Below are 22,734 nucleotides of genomic sequence, written 5' to 3'. Positions count from 1 at the left end.
AAATCCGTATTAAATAAAAATGACTATAGCATTCAAATTATTACCAACAAATAAACAGAAGAAGCCAGATCCAGACAATAGTACGGGGCCTGAATTACCCATAAATATTAGGCAAAGGCTATACGCCCAACCCTTGGGCAGATAAATATAATGTCTTACCTTATTCGCCCAACTGTTGGGCAGATAAATATAATGTCTTACCTTATTCGCCCAACCGTTGAGCAGATAAATATAATGTCTTACCTTATTCGCCCAACCGTTGGGCAGATAAGTCATACATTGAACATTACATGCACAACCGTTGGGCAGATAAATATAATGTCTTACCTTATTCGCCCAGCTGTTGGGCAGATAAGTCATACATTGAACGTTACATGCACAACCGTTGGGCAGATAAATGTAATGTCTTATCTTATTCGCCCAACCGTGATCGTGTATTTGACATGTTTTGTGCATCTAAGCTACATTTTTTACACCATGTTTTAAGGCTCTATTGTGGCGTATGTTTGACACATTTAACGCGCTGTCTTTAATTACTGTGAAAACACTGCAATGGATCAAAACAAACTTCATAAGCATTTTGACGTAAACCTGTTAACGAACGATGACAAAACAGTTTTTGAACAAAATGCTGCTTGTTGGCTGTAAGATGGTGTTAGTTTGACACAGTTCCCTGGGTGTGATAAGCCAAACAGAAACGCTTTAGATCACAGCCCCTCCATGGGGTATGAACCCTCCCGCAGCCGGTGAAAAAATATCTGCCTTTTTTCCCTCCCGTGTTGAAACCTGGAAGTGAGCTTACAAGCGCACTCATTGGTTGGTTGTGGTTGGGCGCATATACTCGCGTATTTACTTTATTGACCCAACGGTTGGGCGTATAGCCACTCCAGAAATATTATTTTAAATTGTGCATAATTTTTTTAAAACGTTTCTGGTGCAACCCTTGATGTTTACAGGATTTTTTTTTTTTTTTTTTAGCAGAGTGGCTTCCTCTGAGTAGGAAAGGTGTTTTCTTCCTTTTTAGTTTCACCTGGAGGACAAACAGGGTAGCATCAGTGTAACAAGTGCTATATATGTCACTGGCTCTTATGTATTTACCTTGAAGGAGGAAGGGATCAGTCTCCATCAAAAAGTTCCCCACCAACAACCATTTATGAATGAAATCTAAGTTTAGAGACACGGCCTTGGTCAATTGCAGTTGAAGGAACAGTTTTACCCAATGTGCATGTTTATGTATGGTTTGACATGCACATTGGAGAAATGTCATGCAGACACAGGGAGATTGTGGAGAAGTCACTCAGAAAGAAGGAAGTGGGCATTGGTGGAATTGCATCTCAGACTGTCATATTGTAAGACAAGGATGCTAACCACTGTGCTGCCATTGCAGAATGTGGGCTTGTCAAAATACAGCAAAAACAAATAAAAATTTAAAATATTACATGGAAATCAATCAGAGTTAAATATTGAGTTAAAATGATTGTGGATCCACATCTGACTTAAAGTCTATTCAGTACTTTCTGGGCTCCAGGCCAACATCTGCAACTAATTTCAATGAAATCTCTTTCTTCCTTAAACCAGTGCTTTTGTTGGTGGAGAAAGGTTTACTGACCTTGACTTTGCGTACAATTCTGATCTTTGTGGAATCAATAGATAGTCTGATTCCAACACTTGAGAAGCTGAGTGAGAAATTGGAGGGTCTGGGTTTGTGATTGTCTTGGATCAAGACTAAAGCCCCTTTCATACTGGGCCTGCTTTGAGTTGCATCATGCACCGTCATGACAAGGGCAAGTTGATGCAACCTAACACCACAATACCATGAGGGACGCAAAGGGCGATGCCAAACAGATGCAAAAAATTATACATGTTTAATTCATTACAGCCAGGCTGTAATGAATTACAGCCTGGCTGCAGCTCCTCACGCTCACCTCCTCAAGTTCTCTCACGATTGTGTTAAATAAAGTCCATTAAGTTCTGCTCACAGACAGATTGTTGGCGACAGGACATGTCCACATCCAGTAACTCCTCACGGAGGACATCCCCATGTGCACTCATGGACAGTTCGCTCGCTCCAATGCCGGCTGCAGCTCCGCGGTCACAGGAAGAAATATAAACTAGAGGAGAAATCAGAGTATACACAGTCTGGCTGGAGGTCCTCTGCGCTCTCACCTCTTCAAGCTTCCCCCCTTGCTGTGCGCAACTGACGCAGGCATTTCTGTATTATTAAATACGCAGCATACGCAGCTCAAAGCAGGCCTGGTGTCGCAGACCAAACGTTCCCCCCTAAAAATTGGTCTGCCTGCCTTCACTGCGCATACATCAGTTCGGACCACAGCAGCACGTCTGAGATGGAGTCTCTTTACCCAAAGCAATGAAATGGATTAATGGGATTATTATCCATCAGATGACAAGGTAAAACCTCTTAAATCATTCTAAAGTCAGTCTTAAGCAGAAACGTGTTCGTTTTAAGCAAAAACTTGGCGAAACTCCATGACGCTTTGAAATGACTGACGCGCAGTGAACGCATCAACTAGCAGTTTGTGTAGCCACGGTGCTCTGATTGCTTCCTCCGTCTTTTATGAAGAAATGCTGAATTCATGTGGAAATGTTTGTTGTACAAAGCTTCAGATATCTGTCGCTGAGATAGATGATGACTGGAGTGCAGTTTTAAACAGAAACAAGGTGTTAATCCGTGAACCGCGGCTAATGATGCATGTGCACAGTGAAGACAGGGCGGACCGTTTTTTAAGGGGGACCGTTCGGTCTGTGACACCAGTGTGAAAGGGGCTTAAGAGCCAGGCACTTAATGACTTCCTGGACTTGGCCACCAGAGGTATATCTGTATGTGTTGAAAGTATTGAACTACAGACATTCACTTACAGTGGGGCCAAAAAGTATTTAGTCAGCCCCTGATTGTGCAAGTTCTCCTGTTTATAAAGATGAGAGAGGTTTGTAATTTTCAACATAGGTACACTTCAACTGTGAGAGACAAAATAAAAAAAAATCCAGAAAATCACACTGTAGGATTTTTAAAGAATTTATTCGCAAATTATGGTGAAAAATAAGTATTTAGTCACCCACAAACAAGCAAGATCTCACAGACCTGTAACAACTTCTTTAAGAAGCTCTTCTGTCCTCCACCTGTTACTTGTATTAATGGCACCTGTTTGAACTCGTTATCTGTATAAAAGACACCTGTCCACAGCCTCAAACAGTCAGACTCCAAGCGCAACCATGGTCAAGACCAAAGAGCTGTCGAAGGACACCAGGAAGAAAATTTTAGATGTACACCAGGCTGGGAAGAGTGAATCTACAATAGTCAAGCAGGTTGGTGTGAATAAATCAACTGTGGGAGCAATTGTAAGAAAATGGAAGACATACAAAACCATTGATAATCTCCCTCGATCTGGGGCTCCACGCAAGATCTCATCCCGTGGGGTCAAAATGATCATGAGAACGGTGAACAAAAATCCCAGAACTACACGGTGGGACCTGATGAATGACCTGCAGAGAGCTGGGACCAAAGTAACAAAGGCTACACGCTACACAGAGAGGGACTCAAATCCTGCAGTGCCAGGCGTGTCGTCCTGCTTAAGCCAGTACGTGTCCAGGCCCGTCTGAAGTTTGCCAGAGAGCATATGGATGATCCAGAAGAGGACTGGGAGAATATCATGTGGTCAGATAAAACCAAAATAGAACATTTTGGTAAAAACTCAACTAGTCGTGTTTGGAGGAAGAAGAATGCTGAGTTGCATCCTAAGAACACCATATCTACTGTGAAGCATGGGGTGGAAACATCATGCTTTGGGGCTGTTTTTCTGCAAAGGGAACAGGACGACTGCTCCGTGTTAAGGGAAGAATGAACGTGGCCATGTATCGTGAGATCCTAAACACACCGCTCATGCAGCGAAGGAGTGGCTCCATAGAAAGCATTTCATGGTCCTGGAGTGGCCAAGCCAGTCTCTAGACCTCAACCCCATAGAAAATTTGTTGAGGGAGTTGAAAGTCCATGTTGCTCAGCGACAGTCCCAAAACATCACTGCTCTAGAGGAGATCTGCATGGAGGAATGGGCCAAAATACCAGCTTCAGTGTGTGTAAACCTGGAGAAGACTTACAGGAAACGTTTGACCTCTGTCATTGCCAACAAAGATTATGTTACAAAGTATTGAGTTGAATTTTTGTTATTGACCAAATACTTATTTTCCACCATAATTTACAAATAAATTCTTTAAAAATCCTACAATGTGATTTCCTGGATTTTTTTTTTTCTTCATTTTGTCTCTCATAGTCGAAGTGTACCTATGATGAAAATTACAGACCTCTCTCATCTTTCTAAGTAGGAGAACTTGCACAATCAGGGACTGACTAAATACTTTTGATGTCTGGGAAGTGCTTATGGAGTCATGAGGTTGCTAGACAGTGGCATTTGGCTATGCCAGTATTTTGGGAGGAGAACACATGTCCAAGTCTTTAGGGTCCTGGTGCTACCTGACTTCCTGTATTGTTGTGAGACTTGAATGCAAACCAATGACCCAAGGCAATGACTGGATGTCTTTGGTGTTAGATCAATTTGCAGGATCTTTGGGTACTGCTGAATGTGGCTTCACACTTTAAGTAGAAGGGCTACACCATCCAGACTTCTTCAGCTAGATAACATCCAAATACCCAATGCAACAATACACAATTAAAGGACATTCAGTTGCATTACGGCTCCGTATAGCGGGACTGTAAAAAAGGTGATCCGGAACTGGGGAACCGTCTGTACTTTTCACAGAAATACAGGGTAATCACTTAACTTCTGCCCTCATCTGTTGTTGGCAGACATAATGAATGAAAATAAAACCAAAAAAATATAGAAAAATAATTGTCAGTTAATGAATATGTTAGTCTGTCAGTATTTGTCAGCCCTGTGATTGACGGCATCCTGTCCAGGGTGTATCCTGCCTCACCCCCTAATGGTCGCTGGGATGGGTTCTAGTTGCCGTGACCCTTAACTGGCATAAGCAGGTTTAGGAAATTAATGAATGAATGAATCAGTTGTTACAAAGTTGCGCAATTAGGTGAAAAATATTAACCACTTTAGCTCATATTTAAACCTCAAACCAGTTTTGGCCACTTAAAACCACCATTAAAATTGCTATTTGCACTACCTACTGTCAGAACCTTGTACTGCACCCTTTATGGGTAAGTGAAAATTTGAGTTTAGCATGTTAAGGTTCAAAAGGCAGCTGCATATCCTGTGTTGCACCTTGAGAGTTTGAACATATTCAGAATAGATCCAATTTGGGTGTTGAAATTACTGTCTTTAGAAAATATCAGGTAGTAGAGGCTCTAAAGAATCTCGTAGTTATGTAAGATCAGATAAAGTGGTTTTATTAAAACATTTTCTAAATGCTCATATTTAAAGTTTGAAGGTTAATTCTGTTGTTACCAAGTAGCCAGTGCAGTGCTTTTACAGCCTGGAGAATGTGAGTGTACTGTGTATTGTTTGACAGCACAGGGACAGATGTATTCTGCAGCTGCTTTAAACGATCACCAGTTTTCCTGAGAGCACAAGACAGACAGTGCAACTGAAAAAATCTTTCAAATGGTGATGCAAGGACCAAATTTGGCACAAACACTTTAGACATTACTCTTTTGAAAAGGCAGGGTGTCCACTTGAATGTTCAAAAGGCAGCCAGTTGGGGGTCAGTTGAAGAATTACACAGGGGTCACAATTCAAAAATGTTCCAATTATATTAAAATCCATTAAATATTATTTGTCTAGTCATAAAGATTCCAAAAAGGTATAGTTTGGACTATCTATGACTGGATTCTACGGCGTTAAGGGTAGGGTTGGGTATCGAGAACCAGTTCTTTCGGGTATTATTAAGAAATGATTCGATCCATCCATATCAATAGTCTTTTTGCTTAGCAATTCCTTTATTGGTCCTTCACAGTGGCCATTGTTTTTGAGGGTGTTTGTCGGGAAAATGATAATTTCTCTACCTTGATTACAGACCCTGCAGTGGGTCTGGAATCAACCGCTTCTGCAGTGCAACTCCACTTTGAAGCGTGAACCAATGAAGCAGTGCTTTGATCCGCTGGCTCGTTGGTTCTTTGATTCACTGCTCTTCAGAAGCGGCAAATCTGCTTCTTAGCCCCCCTTAAAGCCATTAAAATGTGTCATTCGTGATTCGCTGTTGTGTGGATTAAAGTCACTAAGTAGGACTCTTGTTGCAGTCAAGAAACGAGAATCGTTCTCCGTTCTGTTGGGACAGCTCCAAACGCTGCGCGGCTTTCTGCCGAGACAGATTCCGGTCGGAAATAATAACTTCAAAATGAATTGCTGCTTTAAATAAAATGACACCTCTTTCCAAACGCTGTAATACAGACAGTAAACTACAGTCCACTAAAAAGGTTTTTTTCCTCCCAAAATGAGACATCCTGCATTCTTTATGAATTACATCCTGGCGTGTAGCACAGCCAGCTGCAAGAGCTCAGCTCAGAGATATGGAAAGACATTCATTTCAATTTCAATTTATTTTCATTTATATAGCGCCAAATCACAACAGAGTTGCCTCAAGACGCTTCACACAAGTAAGGTCTAACCTTACTAACCCCCAGAGCAACAGTGGTAAGGAAAAACTCCCTCTGAGGAAGAAACCTCAAGCACACCAGACTCAAATGGGTGACCCTCTGCTTGGGCCATGCGACAGACACAAATTACAGAACAATTCACAAAACGAATATACAGGAAATGCTGTTGGTGCACAGGACAGGAGGGTTTCCAGCAAAAATACGAGGTCTGTGATGAAAAAAAGCGGTCCTTTTTATTTTTTTCAAAAAATAAATGGATTTGATTCATATGTTTTTACGTCAGACAAGCTTGAACCCTCGTACGCATGTGTGAGTTTTTCACGCGTGTCGGTGACGTCATTCGCCTGTGGGCAGGCCTTGAGTGAGGAGTGCTCCACCCCGCCCGTCGGAATCTCTTTGTCTGAATAGCCGCTGTGGACGGCGCGCGTTGCTTTATCAACATTTTTTCTGGACCTGTGAGGGATATCCGAGTGGACACTATTCGAGAAATTAAGCTGGTTTTCGGTGAAAAGTTTAACGGCTGATGAGAGATTATGGGGTGTTTCTGTCGGTGTAAAGACTTCCCACGGATCGGGACGTCGCGCAGCGCTTCCAGGCACCGTCGTCGGCCTGTTTCGACCTGAAAACATTCTAATTTAAGGCTTAATTCACCCAGGACGTCGTGAGAGAACAGAGAAGATTCAGAACAGGCTGGCATGAGGACTTTATGCGGACATTCCACTGTTTAAGGACATTTTGTAATGAAAGACGTGCGCGCAAATTCGCCGAGTTGTTTCCGTGACGACTTGGCGAATCTGTGTGCGCCACGACAGGAAAAACACCTCCGTGTTGAAAACCATTTGTAAAATTCAGGCGGCTTTTGATGGCTTTCAACAAGTGAGTAACTGAGAAATTGTTTAACAGCTTGGGCATGTTCCAACTTGCCCGTTAAGGTTTCCAACGGAGGTGTTTTTCCTGTCGCGACCCCCCGCGGTCGGGTGCGGCCCGACATGCAACTCTGCCCGCACGTTCTTTCATTACAAAATGTCTGTTAACAATGGAATGTCCGAATAAACTCCTCATGCTGACTTCTTCTGAAAGTTCTCTGTTCTCTGACGACTTCCTGGGTCAACAGAGCCTGAAATGTGGAAGTTATCAACTTGAAACGGCGAGATGCTGCCGCCTCGAAGCGCAGATCGCCGTCAGGCGCCGTGGGCCATCCTTAAAGCGACACTACCAGACCAAAATCTCTCATCAGCCGTTAAAATGTTTACCGAAAACCAGCTGAATTTATCGAATGGTGTCCACTCAGTTGTGCCTTACAGTTTTTGAAAAAATCTTTATCAAACAAAGCAGCAGTCTCTGAGCCATTCCTAAACAATGAAAAAAACGACGAGAGGGTGGGCGACTCCTCACTCAAAGACTGCCCACAGGCGAATGACAACCAACAGGCGTGAAAAAACTCTTGCCTGCCCACGAGGGTTCAAGCATGTCTGATGTAATCACACGTGATTCAAATCCATATGGTTTTTGAAAAAAATAATAAGGTCCGTTACTTTTATCACAGACCTCGTACAACGCCCATCTCTGGATGGAGCTGCACCTTAAACAGAGAGAAAAAACAGAACCAGGCATCAGAAAGACAAAAAATACTGTATAATTTGCCAGCATTAAACAACAAGAAAAACAGAAGAAATACTAAGGTGATCGCCGGCCACTAGCCCTAAACTTCACTAAAAGACACAGTATTTATGTAAAGTTGAGGCTGTGGCCCGCTCAGTTTCCTAATAAAATGAATTAAAAGAGTAAAAAGCGTAAAACAAAACTATACCAGTATGCTAGTGATACGAAAGGGAAAATAAGTGCGTCTTAAGTCTGGACTTGAAAATCTCCACAGAATGTGACTGTTTTATTGACGCAAGGAGATCATTCCACAGAACAGGGGCATGATAAGAGAAAGCTCTGTGACCCGCAGACTTCTTATTCACCCTAGGGACACAAAGTAGTCCTGCACCATGAGAACGCAAAGCTCAGGCCGGTACGTAAGGTTTAATTAGGTCAGCTAGGTAGGGAGGTGCCAGTCCATGAATAATTTTATAGACTAGTAGCAGAACCTTAAAATCTGATCTCATTGGGACAGGAAGCCAGTGAAGAGACGCCAAAATGGGTGTAATGTGGTCGAACTTTCTGCTTCGTGTCAAAAGTCTGGCTGCAGCATTTTGAACCAATTGGAGAGCCCTAATGCTAGACTGCGGTAAACCAGAAAATAGAACATTGCAGTAGTGTGTAGTATGTGGAGTCAGAGGACAATGTAGGATCAAAAATTGCCCCAAGGTTCCTCACTTTGTCAGTGTGATGTATGACACACGAGCCTAGGTTAAGCGTTAGCTGGTCAGATTGATTCCGATGTCTCACTGGACCAAGAACCATCATTTCAGTCTTATCAGAGTTTAAAAGTATGATGTTTCTAGACATCCAGCTTCTCACTGACGCAACGCAATCTTCTAAGGATTTTATGTGTACGAGATTACCAGCAGTTATCGGCATGTATAACTGAGTATCATCTGCATAGCAGTGAAAGGTAATCCCAAAATGCTGCAATATGTGCCCAAGGGGTGCTATATAAAGGGAGAAAAGCAGGGGGCCTAAGACAGACCTCCGTGGAACCCTAAATTTCATGTCACTAAGGTTAGAGGTAGTGTTACTGTACAAAACACATTGAGAACAACTGGTCAAGTATGATGTCAGCCATGCAAGGGCACTCCCAGTAATCCCAAAATGATGAATATGATGATCCACTGTATCAAATGCAGCACTGAGATCTAACAGCACCAGAACCGTAGTGGTGTCCGAATCCATTGTAAGCAGAAGATCATTCACCACTTTAGTGAGAGCCGTCTCTGTGGAATGATATTTTCTAAAAGTAGACTGCAGTGGCTCAAAGAGATTATTCTCAGTAAGATAGTCTACGAGCTGCCGTGACACCACTTTTTCCAGAATTAAGTAATGGTTTAATCACTGCAGATTTGAAACATTTAGGAACAGATCCAGAGGTTAGTGAGAGATTAATAATTTCCAGCACAGTCGGCCCAAGAGTGGACCACAGGTTCTTAAACAGTTTTGTTGGTATACGATCAAATAAGCAGGTTGTGCTTTTTGTTGACGTTATGAGTTTCATCAGCATGCCTAGTGAGATACTATCAAATTCTGTAAATCTAGGTAATACCTCAGTAATGGCACCCACCTCAATAGCAGGGCATAGTGGCTGGGTTAGGGCATACTGGGATGTGTTTAACCTGATGTCTTCAGTTTTCTTCTCAAAGTAATCCAGGAAATCTTGTGCTGTAAAAGGAGAGTGAACTACAGGTGATTGTCCATGAATAAGTGTTGCCACTGTGTCGAACAAGAACTTTGAGTTATGCTTGTTTTTGTTGATCAGATCAGAGTAATAGGTCTGCTTTGTAGCCAGTAGTGCATGCTTATAGTCTAAGATAGTGTCACGCCATGCAGGGTGGAAAACTTCTAATTTTGAACAATGCCATTTCCGTTCTAGACCTCTAGCCTTATGCTTGAGGTCACGCAGGTAATCAGTGACTGTGTTTTGGGGGAGCGCGGTTTTAACACAGGTGGCACAATCATGTCTAGTGTAGTTTTGAGCACTAGGTTTAAACTCATTCATGCCAATAATTCATGCCAAGAATGTCTGAAAGGAAACGCTTTTGACAAAAACTACAGATTTAAATTATTTCTATTTATGTCCAGAGATCAAGGATCCACCATGTAGAGTTTATTAATGTCCAGAGTTTAAGGATCCAGTGACCATTTCATATTTATTTACTTTATCAATCAATCAATCAATCAATTTTATTTATATAGCGCCAAATCACAACAAACAGTTGCCCAAAGGCGCTTTATGTTGTAAGGCAAGGCCATACAATAATTATGTAAAAACCCCAACGGTCAAAACGACCCCCTGTGAGCAAGCACGTGGCTACAGTGGGAAGGAAAAACTCCCTTTTAACAGGAAGAAACCTCCAGCAGAACCAGGCTCAGGGAGGGGCAGTCTTCTGCTGGGACTGGTTGGGGCTGAGGGAGAGAACCAGGAAAAAGACATGCTGTGGAGGGGAGCAGAGATCAATCACTAATGATTAAATGCAGAGTGGTGCATACAGAGCAAAAAGAGAAAGAAACACTCAGTGCATCATGGGAACCCCCCAGCAGTCTAAGTCTATAGCAGCATAACTAAGGGATGGTTCAGAGTCACCTGATCCAGCCCTAACTATAAGCTTTAGCAAAAAGGAAAGTTTTAAGCCTAATCTTAAAAGTAGAGAGGGTGTCTGTTTCCCTGATCTGAATTGGGAGCTGATTCCACAGGAGAGGAGCCTGAAAGCTGAAGGCTCTGCCTCCCATTCTACTCTTACAAACCCTAGGAACTACAAGTAAGCCTGCAGTCTGAGAGCGAAGCGCTCTATTGGGGTGATATGGTATTATGAGGTCCCTAAGATAAGATGGGACCTGATTATTCAAAACCTTATAAGTAAGAAGAAGAATTTTAAATCCTATTCTAGAATTAACAGGAAGCCAATGAAGAGAGGCCAATATGGGTGAGATATGCTCTCTCCTTCTAGTCCCTGTTAGTACTCTTTAAGACTCAATAAAATGTTGTTGACATAGAAAACCTGTAAAGCCTACTTTCAGTCCACAGAAAATTCACAAGAGGTATCGATAAGGCAATTGATAAGGAATCGGATCGATGAGCGGAACCGATATTGGTAAAATCTTATGAATACCCATCCCTAGTTAAGGGTGTAAAAATAGCAATAGTGACAAAGGTCAATCTCAGTTTGTACAAGGGTCAAAAGTTAAAGTGACTCCAGTTTTGGAAAAAAGTGATGCAGATTACTGGTTGAGCTAATAGGATTAATAAATGGAATGGTTTTGACCGTCTTGAATGTTTGGTGTCCACAGTAAAGGACTAACGATGTCGACATCCATTGGATTCAATGGCATATAACATATGTTCCCCTGTAATATGATAACTAAGCACGACAGATGGTGCAAACTATTTCTTTTTACAACTCTATTTGCTCTGTTTGCTTTGAACATTGACAAGTCTAATTTTGTGTGTTGGAATGTTTCTGAGCAACATGCTTAAAGCTAAATTGCTCCAGGTGTAGTGCAGTTTTGTGCTTGTCCCACAGATGGAGAACTGTCACCATCAGGAACAGCATCCATCTGTGAAAGCTTTGCCTCAACCATGAAGAACACTGAGTCATATGCATAACCTGAAAATAATGAAACATAACACCGAGCCCTGAAAGAGAGACACATTTCTTTATCAGAGTAGTGGTCACCGATTGCTAGAAAAACATTTTGGCCAATCAGTCAAGATCTAAACAAGAAAAAAACTGTGCCAAATCTGTCAAGGTAATGATGTAACCTGTCAAGCAAGATGATATACACGGAACAACTGCAGATTGTTTTTTTCCATTAACGACAGTACACCTATCTCGTCATTACAGATTACCTCATCATGGCCCTGAGAAGCTGAGAAGAAGAAACATAATTTCCACCTGAACATTTTGATAGTTTGTCAGAGAGGAGTAGGGGGCCCAGGCAGACTGGTGACAGGGAAGGAGACAAGCTCAGCTGGAGCCAATGCAGCAGCAGCATCGACAGCCTGAGTTGGTGGAAGGAAGCCTTCCCGTGTTTGTGTTCCCCACAGAGCTCATCTTCTATGCAGATGAGCAGATGTCTCACAAACAGGTGCTCACCCTCTACAATCCGTATGAGTTCGCCCTCAAGTTTAAAGGTATGCCAATAAATGAGAAAACATATACATGTGTATGGATTTTCCTATACTGCATTCGCACATCTGAGGGCCCAGGGTTGTGCATAAGCCCACCGCCTTTTATGAAGAAAGGAGGTTAAACGGCCACCCAGAATGCTGCTGTGATGAAAAAGGGCCAGACAGTAGCTGACAAGGAACACGTTTAATAAATGACAAAATTATTAAAAAACAAACAAACAAAAACACAGAGACAGGCAGGTCTTTATTTGTGACTAAATCAGACATGTTATTGAAATGGGTGGGCCGACAAACGTAATATTTGGTAGAGTCTCCCCTTCGCTCAGGGTGCTCAGACATGCAAATTCTGTATGTGCATTTGTGGATGTAGGTTTACATACAGTGTGGCTGAAAACATTCAAAATTATATTTCCCCTGTTGTATATATTCAATTTTATCAAACAATATGTGTGTTAAGTCATTTAGAATATGCACTTTATTTAATATTAAGTCAGGTCCGGTCTGGGAGCATGCACTATTTATTGCTTTGTGTCACCTCTTCCACCACACCATGGAACTGCATTGGATGGCAACCACTCAGGTGGACAACTGGTCCATTTCTTCCTCTCAAAAGTAACCATCTGTCTTCTGCAGCTGCCTGCCTGCAGCTCCCTCTTTGTGTGTGCAAAACAGTCCATGGTCCAGATAACAATATTCCACACACCTCTGTTTTTGCAGTTGTGACAGGTTGTACTGTTCCATGTGCAGTATGATTGATTGTCAAATCCCTCATTGCGTACTGTATTCGGGTGAGACATGCGAAGGTCTAGTTGCACCTTAATCTTTTCCTTAAAAAACAAACATGTCAGTTTGATCTCGACACAAATAAATGTGCTTTTGTAAAATGTCATTTTTTTCATTTGTATTAAAAAAAAAAAAAAATTCAAGATCCCCCTAGACAGGGCCTAAGCGCACGCGTGATGACGTCACAACTCTATCCGGTTAGGGAGACAAGGTTTCTTTCAGTAGCAAGAACTGTCAAAAAACTTTCACGTGTGTGGTTGCTGGAGTTGTGTGGCGATAGGAATTGCCTTTTGAATGCTTGAATAACGATGTCAGTCGCACAAAGAAATCAAATAATAGTGAAAACATGTTCAGTGCGATGTCATAACGCATCAATCAGTCGCTCTGTGAGGCGTCATAACATCCGATCGATTAGCGCTCGGTGCGGTGTTATAACAGATCAATCAGTCGCTCCGTGAGGCGTCATAACATCAAGCCTGGTTCACATGGCAAGATAATTAGGCCGATATCGGACCCGATCTTCCCCTTCCAACAATCTTAAGAATGCCCTGACAATCGTGATGACGCTAAACATAATCTTATCAGATATTCCTGCCATGTGTGGTGTGTTAAGGACGTGAGGAGCTAAATGTGACATGCAGCCAATCAGAAAGCGAGGTGTCTGACCTGGGAATGTTTGTGTGTGAAATCCGTTTGTGTGTGTTGTTTTTACCGTGTGGCTGACACCACACACTGTACAACTCAACCTGTCAGATCTGTGATTTTTTTTATCTCCACATGTGTGGTCTCTCAGGTTTTGGAAACCTACAGATAATTTTAAAATCCTGCGGTTGACAACACTGTGATATAACCGATTGCCAGTAAATGGCAGTATTCTAAGCATTTTGACGTCGGTCATATCACACGGCCTGAATCACAATTAAAACAGACTTTTGACTTTTTTACATAAAACAAACAATAACAACATCTATAAACCCAGAGAATATATTCATGAGTGTTTTAGGCACAATATACAAAGAGTTTAATGCTGTTGTCCGTGTGGAGCCTATGCGTCTCAAATTAATTTCTTCTGTCGTGAATACCCACAATGCACTGCGCACACACCTTGTCCACGCTAAAACCTTAAAAATTAGTGCATTATAAAACTAAAATATATATCTGATATTTTAACAATTTAAATAACTTGTCCAAAATTACTTTGGTTAAAATTTTAACCATAAGTTAAAACTGTATGCCTCTGGATGACTTGGGTGCTAATCCAAAAAGATAATCCGATAATGAAAACATTATCTTCAATAATTAGCGGATTAGCGGAACTGTGCCCACCACTGTGTGTGTGTGTGTGTGTATATATATATATATATATATATATATATATATATATATATATATTTTTTTTTTTTTTTTTTTTTTTTTTTGCAAGTTCTCCCACTTAGAAATCATGGAGGGGTCTGAAATTTTCATCTTAGGTGCATGTCCACTGTGAGAGACATAATCTGAAAAAAAAATCCTGAAATCACAATGTATGATTTTTTTAAAATAATTTATTTGTATGTTACTGCTGCAAATAAGTATTTGAACACCTGTGAAAATCAATGTTAATATTTGGTACAGTAGCCTTTGTTTGCAATTACAGATTTCAAACGTTTCCTGTAGTTTTTCCACCATGTTTTCACACACTGCAGCAGGGATTTTGGTCCACTCCTCCATACAGATCTTCTCTACATCTTTCAAGTTTGGAGTTTCAGCTCCCTCCAAAGATTTTCTATTGCGTTCAGGTCTGGAGACTGGCCAGGCCACTCCAGGACCTTGAAATGCTTCTTACCTAGCCCCTCCTTAGTTGCCCTGGCTGTGTGTTTGTTGTCATTGTCATGCTGGAAGACCCAGCCATGACCCATCTTCAATGCTCTTACTCCGGGAAGGAGGTTGTTTGCCTAAATCTCACAATACATGACCCCATCCATCCTCCCTTCAATACGATGCAGTCATCCTGTCCCCTTTGCAGAAGAGCACCCCCAGAGTATGATGTTTCCACCCCATTCTTCATGGTTGGGATGGTTTTCTTGGGGTTGTTCTCATCCTCTAAACATGGTAAGTGGAGTTGATTCCAAAAAGCTCTATTCTGGTCTCATCTGACCACATGACCTTCTCCCATGCCTCCTCTGGATCATCCAGATGGTCACTGGTGAACTTCAAACAGGCCTGGACATGTGCTGGCTTGAGCAGGGGGACCTTGCTGCCCTGCAGGATTTTAAACCATGACAGCATCATGTGTTACTAATGTAATCTTTGTGACTGTGGTCCCAGCGCTCTTCAGGTCATTGACCAGGTCCTGCTGTGTAGTTCTGAGCTTTCTCAGAATCATCCTCACCCCACAAAGTGAGATCTTGCATGGAATCCCAGACCGAGGGAGATTGACATTCATCTTGTGTTTCTTCCACTTTCTAATAAATAATCATAACAGTTGTTGTCTTCTACCAAGCTGCTTGCCTGTTGTCCTGTAGTCCATCCCAGCCTTGTGCAGGTCTACAGTTTTGTCCCTGGTGTCCTTAGACAGCTCTTTGGTCTTGGCTATGGTGGACAGGTTGGAGTGTGATTGATTGAGTGTGTGAACAGGTGTCTTTTATACAGGTAACAAGTTCAAACAGGTGAATTAATACAGGTACATAGTGCAGAGTAAGAGGGCTTCTTAAAGAAAAATTAACAGGTCTGTGTGAGCCAGAATTCTTGCTGGTTGGCAGGTGTTCAAATACTTATTTGCAGCAGAAACATACAAATAAATTATTAAAAAATCATACATTGTTACATTTCTGGATTTTTTTTTTTTTTAGATTATGTCTCTCACAGACCCCTCCATGATTTCTAAGTGGGAGAACTTGCAAAATCGCAGGGTGTTCAAATACTTATTTTCCTCTCTCTCTCTCTCTCTCTCTCTCTCTCTCTCTCTCTCTCTCTCTCTCTCTCTCTCTCTCTCTCTCTCTCTCTCTATATATATATATAGCATAGCAGACGCACACAGTGATATTTGAGAAGTGAAATGAAGTTTCTAATGTTTTATTGATTTTGAACACAAAATTGGTTTGGTAAGCTCAATGACCCTTGACCTCCTTACACAGGTGAATCCAATCTTGAGAAAGGGTATTTAAGGTGGCCATTTGCAAATGTTTCCCCTCTTTGCATCTCTTTTAATGAGTGGCAACATGGGAGCCTCGAAACAACTCTCAAATGACCTGAAAACAAAGATTGTTCAACATCATGGTTTAGGGGAAGGATACAAAAAGCTATCTCAGAGATTTCAGCTGTCAGTTTCCACTGTGAAGAACAGTGAGGAAATGGAAGACCACAGGCACAGTACTAGTTAAGGCCCAAAGTGGCAGACCAAGAAAAATCTCAGATAAGCTGAAGCGAAAGATGGTGAGAACAGTCTTAGTCAACCCACAGACCTGCTCCAAAGACCTACGACATGGTCTTGCTGCAGATAGTGTCTCTGTGCATCGTTCAGCTATATAGCACACTTTTCACAAAGAGATGCTGTAATGTAGAGGAAGCCCTTTCTGCATACAAGCCACAAACAGAGTCGCTTGAGGTATGCTAAAGCACATTTGGACAGGAATAAGATGAAACTAAAATTTAGTTATTTGGACATAACAAGGGGCGGTATGCATGGCTGGAAAAAGAACACAGAATTCCAAGAAAAACACTTGCTACCTACAGTAAAATTTGGAGGTGGTTCCATCATGCTGTGGGGGCTGTGTGGCCAGTGCAGGTACTGGGAATCTTGTTAAGTTAAGGGTCACATGGATTCCAGTCAATATCAGCAGATTCTTGTGAACAATGTTCATGATCAGTGACAAAGTTGAAGTTGCGCCAGGGCTGGATCTTTCAACAAGACAGCGACCCTAAACACTGCTCAAAATCTATTAAGGCATTTATGCGAGGAAGAAGTCCACGTTCTGGAATGGCCATCTCAGTCCCCAGACTGAATATTATTGAAAATCTGTGGTAATTATAAGCGGGCTGTCCATGCTCGGAAACCATCAACCCTGAAATGTTTTGTAAAGAAGAATGGTCCAAAATACCTTCAACTTGAATCCATACTCTCATTGGAAAGCTATAGGAAGCGTTTAGAGGCTGTTATTTCTGCAAAAGGAGGATCTACTAAATATGTGATGTAGTTTTTTTCTGTTGGAATTCCCAAATTTACGCATCTGCCTAATTTTGTTTAAAGAATAATTGCATACTTTCCTGTCAGTACTTTGAACTTCATTTCATTTCTCAAATATTACTGTGTTTGTCTGCTATATGATACACTAGCTGGGTACCCGACGCTTGCCTGGGTAACTGTTTAGACATAGGCCAAATGGCAATCATTTTAATCAAAACAATTGCCCAACATTTGTTTTGTAATGCTGATGTCTTACAAATGTATATTTAATGGCTAAAGTTTGTCCAGCAGAACTATAAGAGGTGGACTCCCCAAACTAAGTTCAAATACTTGGTTAAAAGACAAACACATTTGAAGTCCTTCATGCAGACTTTGTATTGCAATCAAATTTATAACAAAATTACACACAAAAGATAGGTAACAGTAAATGTAAATATCAGTGAATCAGAACTGAGGTAGTGGTGTGTTTGTTACATTGCAGTTTTACAAACTAAAATGTCTTTAAACAGCAAATGTACATATTAGAATGGAGAAATATTCTTCATGAAATTCCACTTAGTGTTTTCTGACCATTAGTTTTGAAGAGCCTCTTGATAGGCAGTGTTCCTTGTCATGCCACCTGGCGAGTGGATGTACAGCTTTCTGGGTTACCAACCCTGGAGCAGCCGACATACAACTGGCCGTGGGAGAACCACAGGCTCTGCCAGATTCAGTCCAACCACCTTAAGGGACTGTTCCTGAGCCTTGTTGATGGACATTGCAAAGCTGGGTTGACTGGAACTGCAGACGCCTGAACTCAATTGGCATGTCTGATGGGATAAGTGGAATCCTGGTATAAAGACATCTTCTGCCTTGGCCTTGCCTGTCATTACTGTGGGCCTCCGGGACTCTTGACATCAACTTCTTAATTGTGAGTCACGTTCCATTGCAAAGCTTGGGTGGGTCAAGATTCCACAGGAGCACGACTGGGGCACCAACTTTGAGCACCAGGCTGTGTGGTGGGAGGCCTGCTGGTGCCAGGCTATTAAGGAATTCAACTGGGTAGTTAACACCACATCTGGATCATGCACTGTGTCAATTGACATGTAGCTGGAAGCCTGTCCTGGAAGCTGGCCAGAAGCTTAGCATTTGATATCATCCACTGCCAAGTTCTTTGGACCAAGGATAGCACGCTCACTCAGCCAGTGCGGTTCTGGTATGTTACGGTGGAAGTTTGGAAAGATTTTGGCCACCAACTCACATATGTCATGAACAGTGTGACCAAGGCAGCTTGACCTGGTCAATCCAGAGTGTCAGGGTGCCCAGTAACCATAAAAGATAAACAGATAAAGAGAATAGATGAAACATTAATTATTGGTTGCCCAGTAACCATAAAGAATTAAAGTGCAAGTTCTTTTGTCTAAGATTTCTAGCAATAATGATTAAAGCAGAATTAATTAAAGTGAAGTTCTTTTGTCTAAGAGTTTCTAGCAATAATGATAAAGCAGAATTAATTAAAATTAAGTTCTTTTTGTCTAGATTTTCTAGCAATAATGATTAAAGCAGAATTCTGTACAGATAAATAGATAAAGAGAATAGATTAAAGCATTAGTCCCAGTAACCATAACAATTAAAGTGAAAGTTCTTTTGTGTAAGATTTCTAGCAATAAGGATTAAAGCAGATTCTGTAACAGATAAATAGATAAGAGAATAGATTAAAGCATTATTCCAGTAACCATAAAGAATTAAAGTGAAAGTTCTTTTGTCTAAGATTTCTCTCAATAATGATTAAAGCTGAATTCTGTAATAGATCTATAGATTATATCTAGCAGTAATGATTAAAACTGAATTCTGTAATCGATAAAGAGAATAGATTAAGGAATTAAATTATTGGTTGTGTTATGTGTCGGACGCAGCCCGGAGAACCGACCAGCGTTTGAAGGACCCAGTATAAAATAATCAGAGCACGGTACAAAGGATAACAGAGTTTAATGAACATAACAGTGATGTGAAAAATATAAAAGTGCGCGGTCTGGCGTGGTGGATTTTGGTGCGCTCCCAGCAGCGCTAACGGTCCGGAGCCAGAACTGGTTCGGACCCAAGGACCCCGCCGACACCCCCCAGGTGGCCGCGACAAACCGAGTCTGTGAAAGAAGGAATCATTATGTGAGTCCACACTCAACACACAGAGAGAATGCTCAAAGGTGTACAAACAGCAAACACTTCCTGGCTTAATTACTAATCAGCTTCCCACCCTGCAGGCATGGAACATCCAGTTCACAAAACTCCACAGCAGTAGAAGCTGATTAAACGACTACATACAATCAATCAATCAATTTTTTTTTTATATAGCGCCAAATCACAACAAACAGTTGCCCAAAGGCGCTTTATATTGTAAGGCAAGGCCATACAATAATTATGTAAAACCCCAACGGTCAAAACGACCCCCTGTGAGCAAGCACTTGGCTACAGTGGGAAGGAAAAACTCCCTTTTAACAGGAAGAAACCTCCAGCAGAACCAGGCTCAGGGAGGGGCAGTCTTCTGCTGGGACTGGTTGGGGCTGAGGGAGAGAACCAGGAAAAAGACATGCTGTGGAGGGGAGCAGAGATCGATCACTAATGATTAAATGCAGAGTGGTGCATACAGAGCAAAAAGAGAAAGAAACAGTGCATCATGGGAACCCCCCAGCAGTCTACGTCTATAGCAGCATAACTAAGGGATGGTTCAGGGTCACCTGATCCAGCCCTAACTATAAGCTTTAGCAAAAAGGAAAGTTTTAAGCCTAATCTTAAAAGTAGAGAGGGTGTCTGTCTCCCTGATCTGAATTGGGAGCTGGTTCCACAGGAGAGGAGCCTGAAAGCTGAAGGCTCTGCCTCCCATTCTACTCTTACAAACCCTAGGAACTACAAGTAAGCCTGCAGTCTGAGAGCGAAGCGCTCTATTGGGGTGATATGGTACTACGAGGTCCCTAAGATAAGATGGGACCTGATTATTCAAAACCTTATAAGTAAGAAGAAGAATTTTAAATTCTATTCTAGAATTAACAGGAAGCCAATGAAGAGAGGCCAATATGGCTGCAGCATTTTGAATTAACTGAAGGCTTTTTAGGGAACTTTTAGGACAACCTGATAATAATGAATTACAATAGTCCAGCCTAGAGGAAATAAATGCATGAATTAGTTTTTCAGCATCACTCTGAGACAAGACCTTTCTGATTTTAGAGATATTGCGTAAATGCAAAAAAGCAGTCCTACATATTTGTTTAATGTGCACTTTGAATGACATATCCTGATCAAAAATGACACCAAGATTTCTCACAGTATTACTAGAGGTCAGGGTAATGCCATCCAGAGTAAGGATCTGGTTAGACACCATGTTTCTAAGATTTGTGGGGCCAAGTACAATAACTTCAGTTTTATCTGAGTTTAAAAGCAGGAAATTAGAGGTCATCCATGTCTTTATGTCTGTAACACAATCCTGCAGTTTAGCTAATTGGTGTGTGTCCTCTGGCTTCATGGATAGATAAAGCTGGGTATCATCTGCGTAACAATGAAAATTTAAGCAATACCGTCTAATAATACTGCCTAAGGGAAGCATGTATAAAGTGAATAAAATTGGTCCTAGCACAGAACCTTGTGGAACTCCATAATTAACTTTAGTCTGAAGAAGATTCCCCATTTACATGAACAAATTGTAATCTATTAGACAAATATGATTCAAACCACCGCAGCGCAGTGCCTTTAATACCTATGGCATGCTCTAATCTCTGTAATAAAATTTTATGGTCAACAGTATCAAAAGCAGCACTGAGGTCCAACAGAACAAGCACAGAGACGAGTCCACTGTCCAAGGCCATAAGAAGATCATTTGTAACCTTCACTAATGCTGTTTCTGTACTATGATGAATTCTAAAACCTGACTGAAACTCTTCAAATAGACCATTCCTCTGCAGATGATCAGTTAGCTGTTTTACAACTACCCTTTCAAGAATTTTTGAGAGAAAAGGAAGGTTGGAGATTGGCCTATAATTAGCTAAGATAGCTGGGTCAAGTGATGGCTTTTTAAGTAATGGTTTAATTACTGCCACCTTAAAAGCCTGTGGTACATAGCCAACTAACAAAGATAGATTGATCATATTTAAGATCGAAGCATTAAATAATGGTAGGGCTTCCTTGAGCAGCCTGGTAGGAATGGGGTCTAATAAACATGTTGATGGTTTGGATGAAGTAACTAATGAAAATAACTCAGACAGAACAATCGGAGAGAAAGAGTCTAACCAAATACCGGCATCACTGAAAGCAGCCAAAGATAACGATACGTCTTTGGGATGGTTATGAGTAATTTTTTCTCTAATAGTTAAAATTTTGTTAGCAAAGAAAGTCATGAAGTCATTACTAGTTAAAGTTAATGGAATACTCAGCTCAATAGAGCTCTGACTCTTTGTCAGCCTGGCTACAGTGCTGAAAAGAAACCTGGGGTTGTTCTTATTTTCTTCAATTAGTGATGAGTAGAAAGATGTCCTAGCTTTACGGAGGGCTTTTTTATAGAGCAACAGACTCTTTTTCCAGGCTAAGTGAAGATCTTCTAAATTAGTGAGACGCCATTTCCTCTCCAACTTACGGGTTATCTGCTTTAAGCTGCGAGTTTGTGAGTTATACCACGGAGTCATGCACTTCTGATTTAAAGCTCTCTTTTTCAGAGGAGCTACAGCATCCAAAGTTGTCTTCAATGAGGATGTAAAACTATTGACGAGATACTCTATCTCCCTTACAGAGTTTAGGTAGCTACTCTGCACTGTGTTGGTATATGGCATTAGAGAACATAAAGAAGGAATCATATCCTTAAACCTAGTTACAGCGCTTTCTGAAAGACTTCTAGTGTAATGAAACTTATTCCCCACTGCTGGGTAGTCCATCAGAGTAAATGTAAATGTTATTAAGAAATGATCAGACAGAAGGGAGTTTTCAGGGAATACTGTTAAGTCTTCTATTTCCATACCATAAGTCAGAACAAGATCTAAGATATGATTAAAGTGGTGGGTGGACTCATTTACTTTTTGAGCAAAGCCAATAGAGTCTAATAATAGATTAAATGCAGTGTTGAGGCTGTCATTCTCAGCATCTGTGTGGATGTTAAAATCGCCCACTATAATTATCTTATCTGAGCTAAGCACTAAGTCAGACAAAAGGTCTGAAAATTCACAGAGAAACTCACAGTAACGACCAGGTGGACGATAGATAATAACAAATAAAACTGGTTTTTGGGACTTCCAATTTGGATGGACAAGACTAAGAGACAAGCTTTCAAATGAATTAAAGCTCTGTCTGGGTTTTTGATTAATTAATAAGCTGGAATGGAAGATTGCTGCTAATCCTCCTCGGCCCGTGCTACGAGCATTCTGACAGTTAGTGTGACTCGGGGGTGTTGACTCATTTAAACTA

At 41.3% G+C, this 22,734-nt stretch overlaps 1 protein-coding gene across 3 annotated transcripts in view; it reads left to right on the top strand.

Annotated features, from left to right (window-relative positions):
* mospd1 (motile sperm domain containing 1) overlaps window positions 1–22,734 on the top strand; it is a 51,903-nt gene that overhangs the window by 3,117 nt on the left and 26,052 nt on the right. Inside the window, exons 2-3 of one of the 3 annotated variants that reach the window (XM_034182130.1) lie at window positions 11,758–11,983; window positions 12,079–12,368. In XM_034182130.1, coding sequence (XP_034038021.1) covers window positions 12,215–12,368 — 154 coding nt within the window. In that variant the 5' untranslated portion in view covers window positions 11,758–11,983; window positions 12,079–12,214. Of the gene's footprint in view, window positions 1–11,681; window positions 11,984–12,078; window positions 12,369–22,734 lie in introns of those variants that run through there. The other 2 variants (XM_034182129.1, XM_034182128.1) reach the window with 2 other exon arrangements.

Source organism: Thalassophryne amazonica, chromosome 11, assembly GCF_902500255.1.
Source record: "Thalassophryne amazonica chromosome 11, fThaAma1.1, whole genome shotgun sequence".
Taxonomy (NCBI): domain Eukaryota; kingdom Metazoa; phylum Chordata; class Actinopteri; order Batrachoidiformes; family Batrachoididae; genus Thalassophryne; species Thalassophryne amazonica.
Note: the sequence above shows the minus strand (reverse complement) of the source record. Positions and strands in the feature narration are given on the sequence as shown.